Consider the following 14,327-nt stretch of genomic DNA (forward strand, 5'->3'; position numbering starts at 1 on the left):
CCAAATGTAAATATGTTTGCATTATTGTTCTAAAAATCAAATCCTAGAAAATTGTGTGTATATTTGTAAAGACACATACATATAATATATATATACATATATATATATACATACACACATGAACTTGAAAATATGTTATTTACAGACCAAATAATTACAGCCGCTTGCAGAGGACACAACTCATGATTCACCAGACGCTGACGATAATTCCGTTATTTACAAGCAAATAAATGTGTCTGACATGTTGCATATGTTGATTTTAATAATCGGTAAACAATTACGCCTACAGTTTAGAATATTTGACGTCGAAATGCATGTTCGACATACTATTTACGGGTACAAGTCGATAGAATTTTATATTTCTTAATTAATTAAATTTAAACTAAGGAAAAGTTAATCCACGTCGAGCCGTTGACGTTGGTTGGCTTTTGCTGCAAATTTTCGTTTCTTGAAAGAAGTTGGCACGTCATTTACAGTTGTTGGATCCAAGGTTTCAATGACCTTCTCTTTGAAGCGCTTCACTGGTGGCTCCGATGGTACATTGGACACCACCGGTGGAATATAAAAGTTATCAACTTTGGGTAGCTCCAAATCTATAGGTACAGGAGGTGGTCTGGAAAGATATAAGTTTATTGTCAACAACGTTTAGCTCTGCATAGAAAAGTTAGTATTTTTCAATGTCTTTTTATTTGATTTAGGAACTTACTTTTGTTCCACCACTTGCCATTCACCAATCGTTTGAGCGCTGGCCTCTTCCTCCGTTTTGTAAGCTTGTTTTTCTTCACGTCGCTTTTGAGCTTCTTGTGGAGTTTCTGGTTTTCTGAACATTTTCAAACGCTCTCGATTATAGCGGGCTACTTCCTCATTAACATTCTCGCGAAACTTTTTCGCCTCACTTGCATCTTCCAATTCTTGCTTTTTCACAGCCAATTCATTTATACGTTGATATTCGGCATAAGAGAGATAGCCTTCTTTCGGTGCTTCCCAAACGGATTCATTTGTTTTCACATTCCAATAATATGTGTAGCCTTCATCAGAAACACCCTCAACCCAAAGCGATGCATTCGGTACACTCTCCGGCATAACTTTTTGTACCCTAACAGTTCTGCCCTCATCGTCTTCATCATCAGAATTTCCGGGAAGTCTTACGGGATCCACTTGTTTTGCACGGACCTTAGCTGATGTTGATGTGGAAGCGGTCACAGTGCCCACGCTTGCATCCAGCACGGCGTTTATGCTTCGCGCTGTAAAATCTCCACTTGCATGTATATCCTGCGCATATGAACGCATTGCCGCTTCCTCCATTTTTCGGATTTCGGCATCCATCTTTTGCTTCTCCCTTTCCGCCTTCTCGCTACTCCGACTAATGTCCGTAATGCGCTTGGCGACGTTCATTTTGTGTCGCTTCCCACTTTCGTGGAAAGCAATGCTCTAAAATTAAGTACATTTTTAAAAATAATAATTTATTGCACAAATCATTTTACTAACCGCTTTGTTGTCGCTAATCCAACATTTGCAAAAGTCGCAGTATTTACGCTCATTCGACTTCCAATAGTCCGCCCTAAGAAGAAACAGAATTAATTGTTTTAAATCATTTCTAGATAAAATAAATATCATTTTTATATTACATTCTCAAAAATTATCAATATTAAAATTGTTTGTAAACAAAATGCACTGACACTGTAGAAACTGTCAAAACCACAGCTGAGCATGCTGATAAGGCAGTTCAAAAATTGTAATAGCTTTTCGGTACAAAAATGGTGTTTAACTTGGCTACTTAGCAGTGTCCAGACAAAATTATCAAGATAAATAACAAGGAAATAATTAATGCCTAAAAATTATTATTATAAATTTTTTAATTTTTTTTTTATTTATTTTTTTTAATTAATTGCAAAAAAGACAAAATTAGTAACACCTACTCAAAACATATTAACTAGAAATATTTGAAATAAAACAGCCGAAATTTTTAAATTTTATTAATAAAAAAAAATAAAAAAACAAACAAAGTTAAATTTTTTTGTGAACGCCCCCCTGTGGGGATAGATGGTGGACGGACCCCCCCTTGTTTTTGTGACACTCCGGGACGCAAGTAACAAAATTTAATTAAAAATTAATTATCAAAAAAATTCCACCAAAAAATAAAAAAACTAAATAAATAAAATTAATCCAAAATTCAATCAAATCGAAAAAAATTCATATTTAAAATCAAACCAATATCATCGGTTTCGATTCAGCGAATTTTCTTCTTTTCCATTTCCACTCACAAATTGTCGACCACCGGAATAAACTTGCTGCGAAAGGATTCCCCAGAGGTTAAAGCCGGGGTCCTATGTCCTATGAATGCTATCTGTCCATAGAAACGTTTTGTTCCCAGCTGCCATAGTGTATCGCGGCCTTGCTGAAAAATCCATGGTTCCACAAAATCGTTCCGAAAAATCTATTAAGAGACGTTGTCTAACAGTATAAATCAAAGATTAATTCATTTTATGCGTTACAAAACAAATTGGGTCTTGTCTGATGAAAGCCATCCTTGAAATTTCTAGAATGCCTTTTCTAGTGGTCCTTGCAGTTTTGTGCCGAGGTAGCAACTAGGCTGAGGCGTTTGGGAACTCCTTTTAAAATCTGCTGAACTCGACGGTTGAAGGGAAATTTGCTGGAAAACGCCATTTCGATCGTTTGGACCTTTGGAGGATTGTCATTTCTTGTACCATAAACTTTAGAGATTTTTTAGAAAGGAACATATTTATATTTTTATATTTTTCTTTATTATTGTAGTCATTCTTCCCGCATCGTTTGAATTTTAGTGCGCTCAACAAACGAACTAAATTAAAACTCGTTAGGATGGTAAATATTTTTTTGATTATTTATTTAAAACAAACTCACTCACTTTAAAAATCGCCTGTATACTTCCCAAAATACCATTTTTTAGTTTGTACACTATACTTATTCGGGTGACTGTAAACGGACACAAAAAAATAAATAACGCTAAATATTAAATAAATAAGATATGAGATAGATCAAAAAGGAAAAATTAGTACCTTACTAATAAACTACAAAACTATGTTAAATTTTTTGCTACCTAAAATAAAGATTCGCTTCTGAATACGTTTAATCGGAACAGTTCTGGAATAAAAGGACATTTCTCAACAACTGTTGACAATGACCGCTAGCCATAATTTCCATTTACCTTATTAGACGCCAAATACTACAAAAAGCTTAACTCAACTTACTTCTCCATGTGCAGCATGTTTAAATCTTTTTCCACTTAAAATGTTTTTATTTTCTTTTTGTATTTTTAGTTCAATCGCACCTACTTCAAAAAGCCACCCCATATCCAGTAAGTAACTGTACTTGTGGCGGCTAAAAACTCTGCACAGCCAAACCGGGCAACGTGGGCAGGAGGTAATAATTATAAATGCGAATGGTCCGATAGGGGGAGGGAGGAAAGCCGTCAGCGGCTTGACAGTATGGCAAAAGGCCAACCTGTCCTCCCACTAAACGAGTACAAACGTAATTTGATCCACAAATTGGGAGGCAAAGGCGACAATCAGAGCAGCTGGCACGGATGGTCGTGTGAGCTGCTGTTGAGCTGAGATTAGGAGCTTGCCAGTTTGGGTGTCTGTCAATCAGGTGGTTAAAACGCCAATTCATTCAAAACATACCTTTAAAACTTTAAAATTAAGATACAAATGCCGACGCTTTACTGTGCTCTAATTAAACAATTCTCTAATTAAATACTGTAGACAAGTAGGTAGGTATTAGGTTTAATTGAAGGCGTTGCCTGAGTCCTGAAGAATCACTATACAAATCTCAGTTTCTGCCGACAATTTCGGGCTAAGTAAACGGAAACGGACCCGCATTATCATCCGGACAAGGACTGTCAACTCGCACTACAATAACAACAACGGCCTTCTTTAATTTCTGCAGATTCGCTTTCTTAAATTGAAGCCGAAAATACTTAAATTCTTCAGCATAAATTTAAATTATCTAACATTCTTTTAATCTTTATCGAATTTGTAGTAACATTTGTAGTAACTGTTTTTACATATGTACATATGTTATATCTAATTTTAAATTCTAATTCACGACCGTCGTGTTCCTAATTTTAAATGTGAAGCAATGAAACAAACAAACGGCACTAAAATGTATATGTTTGTAGAGTAATGTTCCGGCTATCCGCATTACATTCGTACATACATTTTTTTGATATACATATGTTTGTATGAATCTATGTCCATGCCCTTGCCACAATGGCACACACACGAGCACTCATTGCCAGCCAACCACATCTACCCAGCGGGCGGCGCACAACGGGACATTAACCACAACAACAGCGCCAGACAACAGGAAAGCAGGCGACAAATCAGCTAAATGCTGTAAAAATGCAAGAGCTACTTACACGTGTGTGCATGTATGCGCCAGCGAATAACAAATACAAAGGTAATTACAAAGCGAGTAAGAACATCATTAACAACAACAAACAATAGCCTTCAGCAGGAAAAAGTGAGGTAAACTTCATATGAATATCTATGTTTGTAAGAAACAATGTAAATATATATTATGCAACACATGCATATGTATATTTAGTGACATTACAATCACACATACACACACACGAGAGCATGAATGCATATAGTGATTTCTATAGGGACGTCAGTGCCTTCGGTGCAGCAATATGACTCAGGGAAGCTGGACGTACGTTTTGTCTGCTTTATTACATGTCTGTGTATGCATACTCATTAACTGTACATAACTGCATTTAGTGCACTTATTATGTCCATCTTGCATCAATGGCGCAGACTTCAGCTCTTTGTAGTTGGGCAATGGATCAATTTTATTTTTCCTTCGAAGTTTCGATACTGAATATCTCTCGGCTGAAGTACATTCCAACAAACCTTTAAATAACTGCTAGGCGTGCACTGCGCCTTATACCTTACACACTGTTGCATTTTTCTTCCTCTAAACTTTCGTTGAGCAGTCTTCGGAACACTTTTTAAAACCGCTTAGGCAAATATATACATACATAAGATATATAGATACATGATCTACATATATTCAATATAAAACACTGATAAAATATAAAATTAATGCTACTTTGGACTGAGTAGGCAATTGAGAAGTAAAGTCCTCCCTCGACAAACAAAGACCAAACTCATTATTCCCGTCCTGCTATATGGTGCAGAGCATGAACGATGACAACAACTGATGAATCCGCCTTAGGAGTTTTCGAGAGAAAGGTTCTGCATTCGATGGAACGATTAGCTGTATGAGGTATATGACGGCATTGACATAGTTCAGCGTATCAAGACACAGCGGCTGCGCTGGCTAGATCATGTCGTCAGAATGGACGAAAACACTCCAGTTCGACGCAACACCCGCCGAGGGAAGCAGAGGAGGAGGAAGACCTCGACTCCGTTGGAAAGACCTGGTGGAGAAGGACCTTTCTTCGCTTAGCATTTCCAATTGACGCCGCGTTGCGAACAGAAGAAACGGCTGGCACTCTGTTATTAACTCGGCTATAATCGCGTAAGTGGTGTCGACGCTAGTAAAGAAGAAGAAGAAATCAATACATTTGATATACAATTTTATTCACTTTATTCGCTTTATAGAGTAAGAAAGATAATCAAGCAAATACTTTTTATTATATCTCAGAATTTACTCTCGCCGTACGAAACTAAATAATCAAAGTAAAGCATTTTTATTTAGAAAGAAGTTATTTTTATATTTTATTTAGGAATATTGTCATTTTATTAAACAACTGAGCCACAAGCACCCAATGAAGAACTGCTTGCTACCTCTTGGTTTGATCACAATTTCTATGTTTCCTACATCTTCTGCTTCTGCATAAATACTCGCTTTTATTTTCAAGCACTAGAGCTGTCGTCAAATCTCCAAACTCTATCTCGTTCAATGCTTGCTCTCTTCCTCCTTTTTGCTCTTCTTTTCTTTCTCTTTCTTGCTTTCTTTTTTGTGACCCTCCTTGTGTTTGGCCTTCTTTTCGCCTTTTTTGCCATACTCCTCGTGCTCCTCGTGATGTTCACCATGTTTGTGCTTCTTCTTGTACTTCTTCTCATCTTCATCTTTATGTCCCTTTTGATAGTGTTCTTTGTGTTTCTTGTGTTCCTTCTTTTTGCCGGCTTCATAGTGTTCACCCTTTTTATGACCACCCTCCTCCTCTAAATCATGCTTGTGATCCTTACCGTGTTTCTTATGATGTCCCGCTTTATGTTCATCATCGTAGAATTTCTTTTCTTTCTTATACTCGTCCTTATTGAATTTCTTGTGGTATTCCAATTCTTTGTGGCCCTTCTTATGTTTTTTCTTATGGTGATGCTTACCGCCCTTCTTATGCGCCCCATGCTCCTTCTTTTCACCATATTCCTCTTCCTCATCATAGTATTTCTTCTTCTTCCCACCCTTATTCCCATATTTATGTTCATGGTCCTCCTCCTCGTGGTGTTTCTTCTCATCCTCCTCCCATTCCTTATGCTCCTTATGACCCTTGTCTCCTTTATGCTTCTTCTCCTTGTGCTCCTCCTTATGATACTTCTCGCCCTCTTCTTCTTCCTCTTCGGAAGACTCCTCTTTCTCTTCCTTCTTCTTTGCTGTCACATAAGTGACCAAGAGTGCGAGCAGCAGAAACACTTTCAGGTGACGACGCATTCTCAGCCGCGTACCAATTGCCAATCCGACAATATTTTCCAGCAGTTTTATAGTAAAATTCACCGTCCAACAAAGAAGTGAACCAGTTAGGTAATAGGTGAATGGTTTGCGTTTCATACACTTTGAGAAATTTGGTTATTTCGAGAGATTTAACGCATACCAACATATGTTTTGCACATTATACCGTTATTCTCTCGACTTGCATTGAATTTTTCCCGGTGTATTGCCACTGCGGTTTTGCTTTTCGATCGAATGACGCAAAATTCATGCTTCGGTGCCCCAGCGTGGTTTACATACATATATCAACGTAATACCAACTCCTAAGAAGAGGAAGTTTTTGCTTCTTATCACAAGCATTGCAGCGCTACTAAGCAGCTTCTTCGATTTTTCCACAGGGCACTCGCTCATTTTCCCGAAATTATTATAAAACAATATACATATGTATATTTATAATCTTCAACGTCTAAGAGAGGATTCTTTGGTGTACCTTCTTAGTTAGCATGTATTATGTGGTCTTATGGTCTACTTATGTGAGAATATGAAGCATGCGCTGCGCTAAGAAGCCATTTCAAAGGATCGCATACAATATATTGACGACTTGTAGCTTTGCTCCTATCTCATTACGAGCAAACAGGATTTCAATTAACCCACAAATTGATACTCAAACAATTGTCGCTTGCTGTGCGTCTTTTCGCAGTGTCTCATTCATGTCTACACCCCCTTCTCAAGAATATCTATAAGAACAGTTCTCAAAGATGATCCTTTACTGCCAGCGGTCGTTCCTTAAGACTAGACTTATTTGGCTTAAGCCCACGCGCTGGCTTCTACATGTCACAAAGTGCAAAATAAGCCAGACAAAACAACCGAAATGCGGTGTGTTCGCAAGTCGAGCGGTAGCAGAGGTCGATAGGAGAAAGGCTGCGGGGAAAGTGTAGCGAAATAATGAGCAGCAAATACCGAATAGTATGAGCGTGAGCTGTAAGCTGGATTCGCACTAGTGCACCAGTTAAACAGTCAAACCCCATTGTTTTTGGCATCTGCCATTGTCAACGGCATCGAATGTCGTTCAGTTGTGCGTCGCTTGGCGGTTTGCGTTCAGCTGCTCTGTGAGTCGTGGCGTTGCACTTTGTCTGAGGTGAGAATTCAAATTGGCCTTTGATGGGATTTATGTTGCGTTGACTGCAAAACACACGTACAGTGCATGCATAGACTACACACATGCATGCACATATACTACAAACTGAATGCTATTGAATATACAAGCGCAAATCCACATCTCACCCATACAAACGCAGCATATGTAAAAGGGTAATAATCCCCATTTGCTGATTGTTCCATTGCTGCCACAGTCGACAATTCCACCGAACAGTGGCAGTCATCTGTCTGTCGGTTAGGTAGTTGGATAAAGAGGCAGTCAGTGTTATCAAATTGGTGTCGCGCTCATACATATTGACATATGGACATATGTCCTTTCGGCCATTTTGTTGATTATCAGTTTTTCGTATAAATTCGCTCATATTCATACACACATGTATACATATGCATATTTGTGCATGATACATACATATGTATGTAATATATTAATACTTCTCGCTGGCTTATGCATAATAATATGTATGTATGTAGGTGTATGTGTGTGTGTACGGCAGCTATTATTTCGAATGCGAACGTAATAATAAATAATTCTCCAATACTCATATAATAATGTATGTACATATGTGCATATATACGTAGAGGTTGTGCGTGTTAAATATAAGCATTCTCTGCACACATGGCTTCCTTACAGGCATTAATCGTATCCCGGCACCGGAACTGTCTAAAATCTTTGCATAGTTTCCCCAACCAACGCGATCGGCAATCGAACAGTCGGTGCATATGAAATCAAATTAATTTTTTAATCTCCACCCTGAGGGTGTTTGAAGATTAAAACCATAATAAACGCGTGCGTACATGTATTTGAGATATTTTATGTAGCTATATATGTATGTACCGTTATGTGTTGCATAGACTGACTGCGTCTGCGGTAAGCTGCATGCTTTAGTCGATTGTAAAATACAAAATTTATCACAGCCAATAAGGAAAACGAGTTGACGTGCATATATAAATGAACGAACAGGCGAGTACAAGCGCACATACCAAATCACTTATGCAAATAAAAATTATATACTGAATTTTATATGATCAAATATTAACCCAGCCATTTTGCCAGTGTATACTGCTCTTATGCATGCATGTAAGTACATATGTACATACATATGTATATGTACATATGTAGAAATAGAAAATGTTCAGTCTTCAGCGAAAATATGGTCGTACAATAATAGTCTTGCTAAATATTATAGCAGAAAGAAAGTAACATTCTTACAATTGTTGTCAATGGAATTTATTTGCTTCAAAGATAGATTAATCCAAGAAAGGTTGACTCCTAATTGGATGTCTTATTATATTAAAGCATAATATTGGATAGTCGAAAAAGTCCTTTCGTATTTTGTCCAATCATATAGTGTCATACCATTTAGTGTTGGAAAGGTGAGATTTTAAGCTTCATTTAACAAAAAAAATTAATTTGGAAAGAACGCCACCCAAGCCACCAATGAAATTTGTGGAGTTTACGGAGACGATGCTATATCAGTTCGTGTTCGCTCGCTTCCGTTCTGGATATTTCGCAATTTCGATTTACACTGATGGAATAATGTCTCTAGCGACAAAATGGCAAAAAGTAGTCGACCGAAGTGGTACATATTTATTTATTATTATAAAAAAAAATAAATAAATTGAAGTTTGATGAGAAATACGAAAAGACTTTTTCGACTACCCAATATTGTTGAACGCATTGAGATACCATATTCTAAAATCTATTAAAATTTTGTCTACTAAATTTTGAGCCATTTCCCAAAAAGAAAATTAAAAGAAAACTACTATTTTCGTCATATGCAAAGCTAAAGTGCATAGCCTACATCCTTTGGCCAAGAAATTTCAAATTAGTTTGTATTACTAAATATTTCATTTTATCATCATTACTGTACTTAGAATGCGTCTCTCTTATGTTCATAAATCTACTTAGACCTCAGAAGTCAAAATCAAGTTCCTTGATTATAACAGTTCTCACATATACGCACATATACATACGTATAATAGCTGCTGATACATACTGTCGCTTGAACAGTAGGATTTGTGTATTTTTAATGTAAAACTGCCATCGGCGACATTTACTTGTTTTAACAACGTTAAAAGAAATCAAATATTTTATAGATTCCAATTATGGCGGCCTAATCTCTTAAATAAAATATATATATTTTCTCTGGCAGAGTATCTAAATAACTTCAATATCTTCTACAATTATTTTTGCGAATTTTACAGAGGCGATTTGCTTATACATTGTCGTGCCAGCATCCTTCCATGTATGGTATTTAACAGTAGAGCGCTGATGTTACATTATTATACGTTTCTAGCTTTTACAGTAAAGCACAAATGTTAATAGGATTTATTTACAAAATGATATGGTTATAAGAAAAAACTAACTATTCAAGAAAGTAAGGAAAAACCAACCATTCCTGATATCTAGAGCTTATTTTTATGTAGTTAGATGTAAGGAAAAGCTAGTGGTAGAGGAAGCATTACTTTCAAATAGACATTTGCATCATTTATGATTTCTGAACTCAACTAGAAAATTTACTTTAAAATTTGATATTGAAATGTTGTTAATGTCCGCAATTATTAGTTTTATATGCACTGATTCATCTCCTAATGGACAAAATTATTCATAACTCACAGCCACATCACCATATCTCAGAGTCCACAATAGTACAAAATGCTTGGCTAAGCACAGGCTTAACGTTTCCTTACACCCGAACTGTGGGCAAAAAATAGTAAGACTTTTTAATTTAAATTTGGAGCGAAAATCCGTTCGTTGAATTATTTTTTCTAGGTTGGCATAACTGCAGTGACATCTGCGCAAAATGTCACTTCAAAATAATCATTGGTGTTAAGTATAAGCTTGTCTTTCTGAAGTACCTAAAGTTCATTCGACGATTTTTACGATAAGTGAAATTATTCAACAAAGAAAATTCTATTAAATTTTGTGTGCGAAATCAAATTTCTGGTGCCGAAACGTTCAGAATATTGGAAAATACCTTAAGTGATCGAGCAAGTGATTTTAATTGGTACAAATTATTCGAAGAGGGTCGAGAACGCGTTGACGACGAACCACGTCCAGGACGGCCATCAACATCAACAAATGATCAACACGTCAATGAAATAGAGGAGTAGGTGCTTGAGAATCGACGATTAACAGTCAGTGATCTTGCTGCATCGTTGGAGTATAGAAAGGATCAGTAAAAATTAAAGATCATTTGGGTTCCAAAATCATTTAATTTTTACCAAAAACACCGTAGCCTTTATCTCTGCGTTCACCTCTATGAAACAATGCTTTCCGACTACCAGATGTCATGAAAAGTATTATTACTAGCGATGAGTCTTGGATCTATGCTTACGACTCGGAAACAGACGATCTGACGGTTGAATACCGTGGCATAGGTGAGCCGAAGCAGAAGAAAACACGTCAAAGCAGATCAAAAATCAAGGTTATGTTGACAGTTTCCTTCGATTATAGAGGTGTGGTGCACTCCGCACTCCTTCCGACCGACCAAACTGTCGACGAGGAATGCTGTGTGGGAAGCTATTCGTACAGAGTGGCCGAAATTATGGACCGACAACTCTTGGTTTTTGCACCACGTTAATGCACCGTAGCATACTGCATTAATTCAATCAATATCGTGCCGTATCTGCCGTATTCGCCTGATTTAGCTTTTTGTGATTTCTGGCTCTTTAGCAAGATAAAACGACCGCTTCGGAGAAACCGTTTTGAGTCAATTGAAGACATTAAACGTGAATCGCTACGAGCGTTGAAGACTATTCGGGAAATTGACTGTAACAACTGTTTCGAAGATTGGAAAAAACGTTGGCACAAGGGTATTGGGACCAAGAGGAATTACTTTGAGAGAGAACACATAGATTTTAAAGAATATGTGAAGAATTTTAAAATTATGAACAAAGTCTTACTATTTTTCGCTCATAGTAGTACATTTGTATATTTGTAGTTGGTATATGTGGATTTCACCGAAACAGAATGGTCGTGCATTTTTTTTCGAATGGGTTATTTGCATTTTTCGCGCAATAAATAAAGCCATCAAAGGCGAAAAATGAATTGCAAATATTAAATACACCATATGAAAAGAAAAAGCATGCATTCACCGACATGTGCGTGCAGCATTTCCAAATGTATTCGAACTCGCCGAGAAAAAACGTCATTTCAGTACATGTTATGCTTTGTATGCACAAATATATATATGTATATACAAACGTTGCGCGGATATGTAACCACGTACATGCGTACCGAGATAGCTATATACGAAAATATATGATTTTAAGTGACTTTTGTGAAAACAATCCACATTCGCACATATGCACGCCATGGCCCGGCAGTGCAGTTGACTCCACATTCGTCAGCGCGGACACTCGCGGATCCTTTGGCTCAACCAAAAGGTGTTCAAGCGAAAGATGCAATTAACGAAATATTCATATTTGTGTTTGTTCAATAATTTTTTGCCACATTTAAGCGCGCTAATTAAAAAATATAAATGCATGGTGTCGTTGGGAGTATTCACATTGCCACAATACACATATACAAACGAGTACATATATATATATATATATATATATAGCTGTGTATACATATGTATGTATGTACTGCTGCCGATCATGTGAAAAAGGGTTTAATTAAAAATACATAAAAATCGCTTAAATGAAAAAAATGCAGTTGAAAACGCACCTTTGGCCACAATAAACCGTATACCCGGCTTAATAAAGTATACGCAGACACACACACACAGAAAAGCACGCACATATTAAATTTCAACAAAGGCCTCCCTCAACGTAGGAAAAAATCAACAAATTACATAAAAATCAACTTTTAATAGATTGCAAATATTTGTAAATTTTTACATGAACTATTAACGTTGACAAATAGCCAACGCACACAATTAAATGCATGACAACAATAACACGACCGGCAACTACGGGAGCGGAGCAAAAGCGACAATGAGAATTCGAAATGTTCTACCACCACCGAAGTACTGCCAGCAGGCACCCTTGCCCATATTCGGCCTTCCAACCGTTCATTCATCCAATGGGCATCGACTTCGGCATTCATTGTCACTGTGCGTGGCTCCCCTCAATGCAGTGCGGTTTATTTGGCCAACAAGCCATTCGGAAGCGAAAACCCAAACAAAGAAAGAATTGTCAAATAGATAGGCAAACAACATGGAAATTCGATAGGAAGCCATGTAAACATTACCAAAAAGCAAATGCAAATGCAAAATGCGACCCAAGATCTTCGACCGGGAAAAAATCAAGGAGCGAAGTGGAGAACATGTTCTTGATATATTTTAGATCACCAGGACTGCCTTGCAATTGCTTCTCAGTAGTAAGATGCAGGAAGGCAACTGAAGCGAAGACTTCAGCGCATTGGCATGCGTTTGTTTACATAAAGACAGCTGTCTTTTGTCGTGCTTGATTATGGTTTGTTGTCACTCTTTCATTCGCCGATATCACCAAAAAAGCAAATCTTAAGTAATGAATGAATGATATGCAGTGCATACTACTATTATAACTGTGTTTTAAAATGATTTTCGTATCGTTTTATTCAATCTAGATTTATCTTACTATTAGTACTAGATCCGGCCACGTGTTGCTGTGGTATACATTTTATACTATTATTCACATAATAAACTATTCAATACAGTGAAAACTTTATTTACGACTAAAGGCGAAAACGTTTTTCTAGGTATAAGAATCCAAGGGATTGTACTTGAGATTTAATTTTGAATATGTTCATAATTTAGGGCTGCATTCTCATTGTCTGGTTACCAGCCATTCTGTCTAGTTAATAGAGTTGCCCGCTTAATACATCGTCCATTTAATAGAGATTTCACTGTATTTTTATTTATGAATGGTTTTTACTATCCTATCTCCTAAGTTGGTTCAAACTGTACACAGTGTGCTAAATTTACTAAAATCGGTTCAGTAGTTTAGGAGTCCATTGCGGACAAACAACGTGACACGTAATTTTTTATATAAAGATTTATAGTGGTGCATAATATATAAGTATTTTCAGATAAAATTTGTTAAGAACATTATTCACTTATTTCGGGATTTTCATTTTTAAATTGTCAAGATCAAAAAACTCCCTGCGTTCATTCTGGACGACAGTAATTTTTTGTTTTTTATACTTATATGATTTTCACAGAATGGGTGCAAAAAGTGCCGCTACAAAATGGCCGACAAAGGTCCTTCCCAACTGAAAATACCTTCAGATATTTTCCTAAAAGTTCCTAATTTCCTTGGTTTTGTAATGATTTCTTACTTTCAATGCTTACCATTTTGGACAGCTCATTTTCCTTTCAGCTATTTATCTATCTCTATATATACCAGAAGCGGATCCAGGGCAGAATTTTGGGGCGGGAGGGGAACTATATAATTACTTCTTCTGGTTCCATGATGATTTTTGTGGGTCACTGGAAATAATGTATAACTTTTAACTTTTGTGGGGAAACTCTCCCGTATATCCGCCCCTGATACTTACCGTAAGTATGACTCTCTAATAT

General features: G+C 36.9%; 2 protein-coding genes across 2 annotated transcripts; both read right to left on the reverse strand.

Moving 5' to 3' along the window:
• Positions 1-237: 237 nt before the first annotated feature.
• LOC120769552 (WW domain-binding protein 4) lies at positions 238-1,666 on the reverse strand. The gene is made up of 4 exons (XM_040096600.1): positions 1,629-1,666; positions 1,489-1,561; positions 707-1,431; positions 238-613 (listed from the first exon to the last, which is right to left on the reverse strand). Coding segments are annotated over exons 1-4 (1,020 nt in total). The 5' UTR covers positions 1,631-1,666; the 3' UTR covers positions 238-393.
• A 4,241-nt stretch (positions 1,667-5,907) lies between these two features.
• On the reverse strand, positions 5,908-6,663 carry LOC120767585 (cilia- and flagella-associated protein 251). Its single transcript, XM_040093732.1, has one exon. It carries the CDS (start codon positions 6,661-6,663, stop codon positions 5,908-5,910), a length of 756 nt encoding a protein of 251 aa, XP_039949666.1.
• Between the last annotated feature and the right edge of the window lie 7,664 nt (positions 6,664-14,327).

Source organism: Bactrocera tryoni, chromosome 2 (genome assembly GCF_016617805.1).
Source record: "Bactrocera tryoni isolate S06 chromosome 2, CSIRO_BtryS06_freeze2, whole genome shotgun sequence".
NCBI lineage: Eukaryota > Metazoa > Arthropoda > Insecta > Diptera > Tephritidae > Bactrocera > Bactrocera tryoni.

Bases quoted from the DNA above. Each gene is read 5' to 3' on its own strand.
- LOC120769552 (XM_040096600.1), bottom strand. The intron at 1,432-1,488 runs GTTAGTAAAATG...ACTTAATTTTAG, and splicing joins GGATTAGCGACAACAAAGCG to AGCATTGCTTTCCACGAAAG. The intron at 614-706 runs GTAAGTTCCTAA...ATATCTTTCCAG, and splicing joins TGGCAAGTGGTGGAACAAAA to ACCACCTCCTGTACCTATAG.
- LOC120767585 (XM_040093732.1), bottom strand. From the start codon at position 6,663: ATGCGTCGTCACCTGAAAGTGTTTCTGCTGCTCGCACTCTTGGTCACT.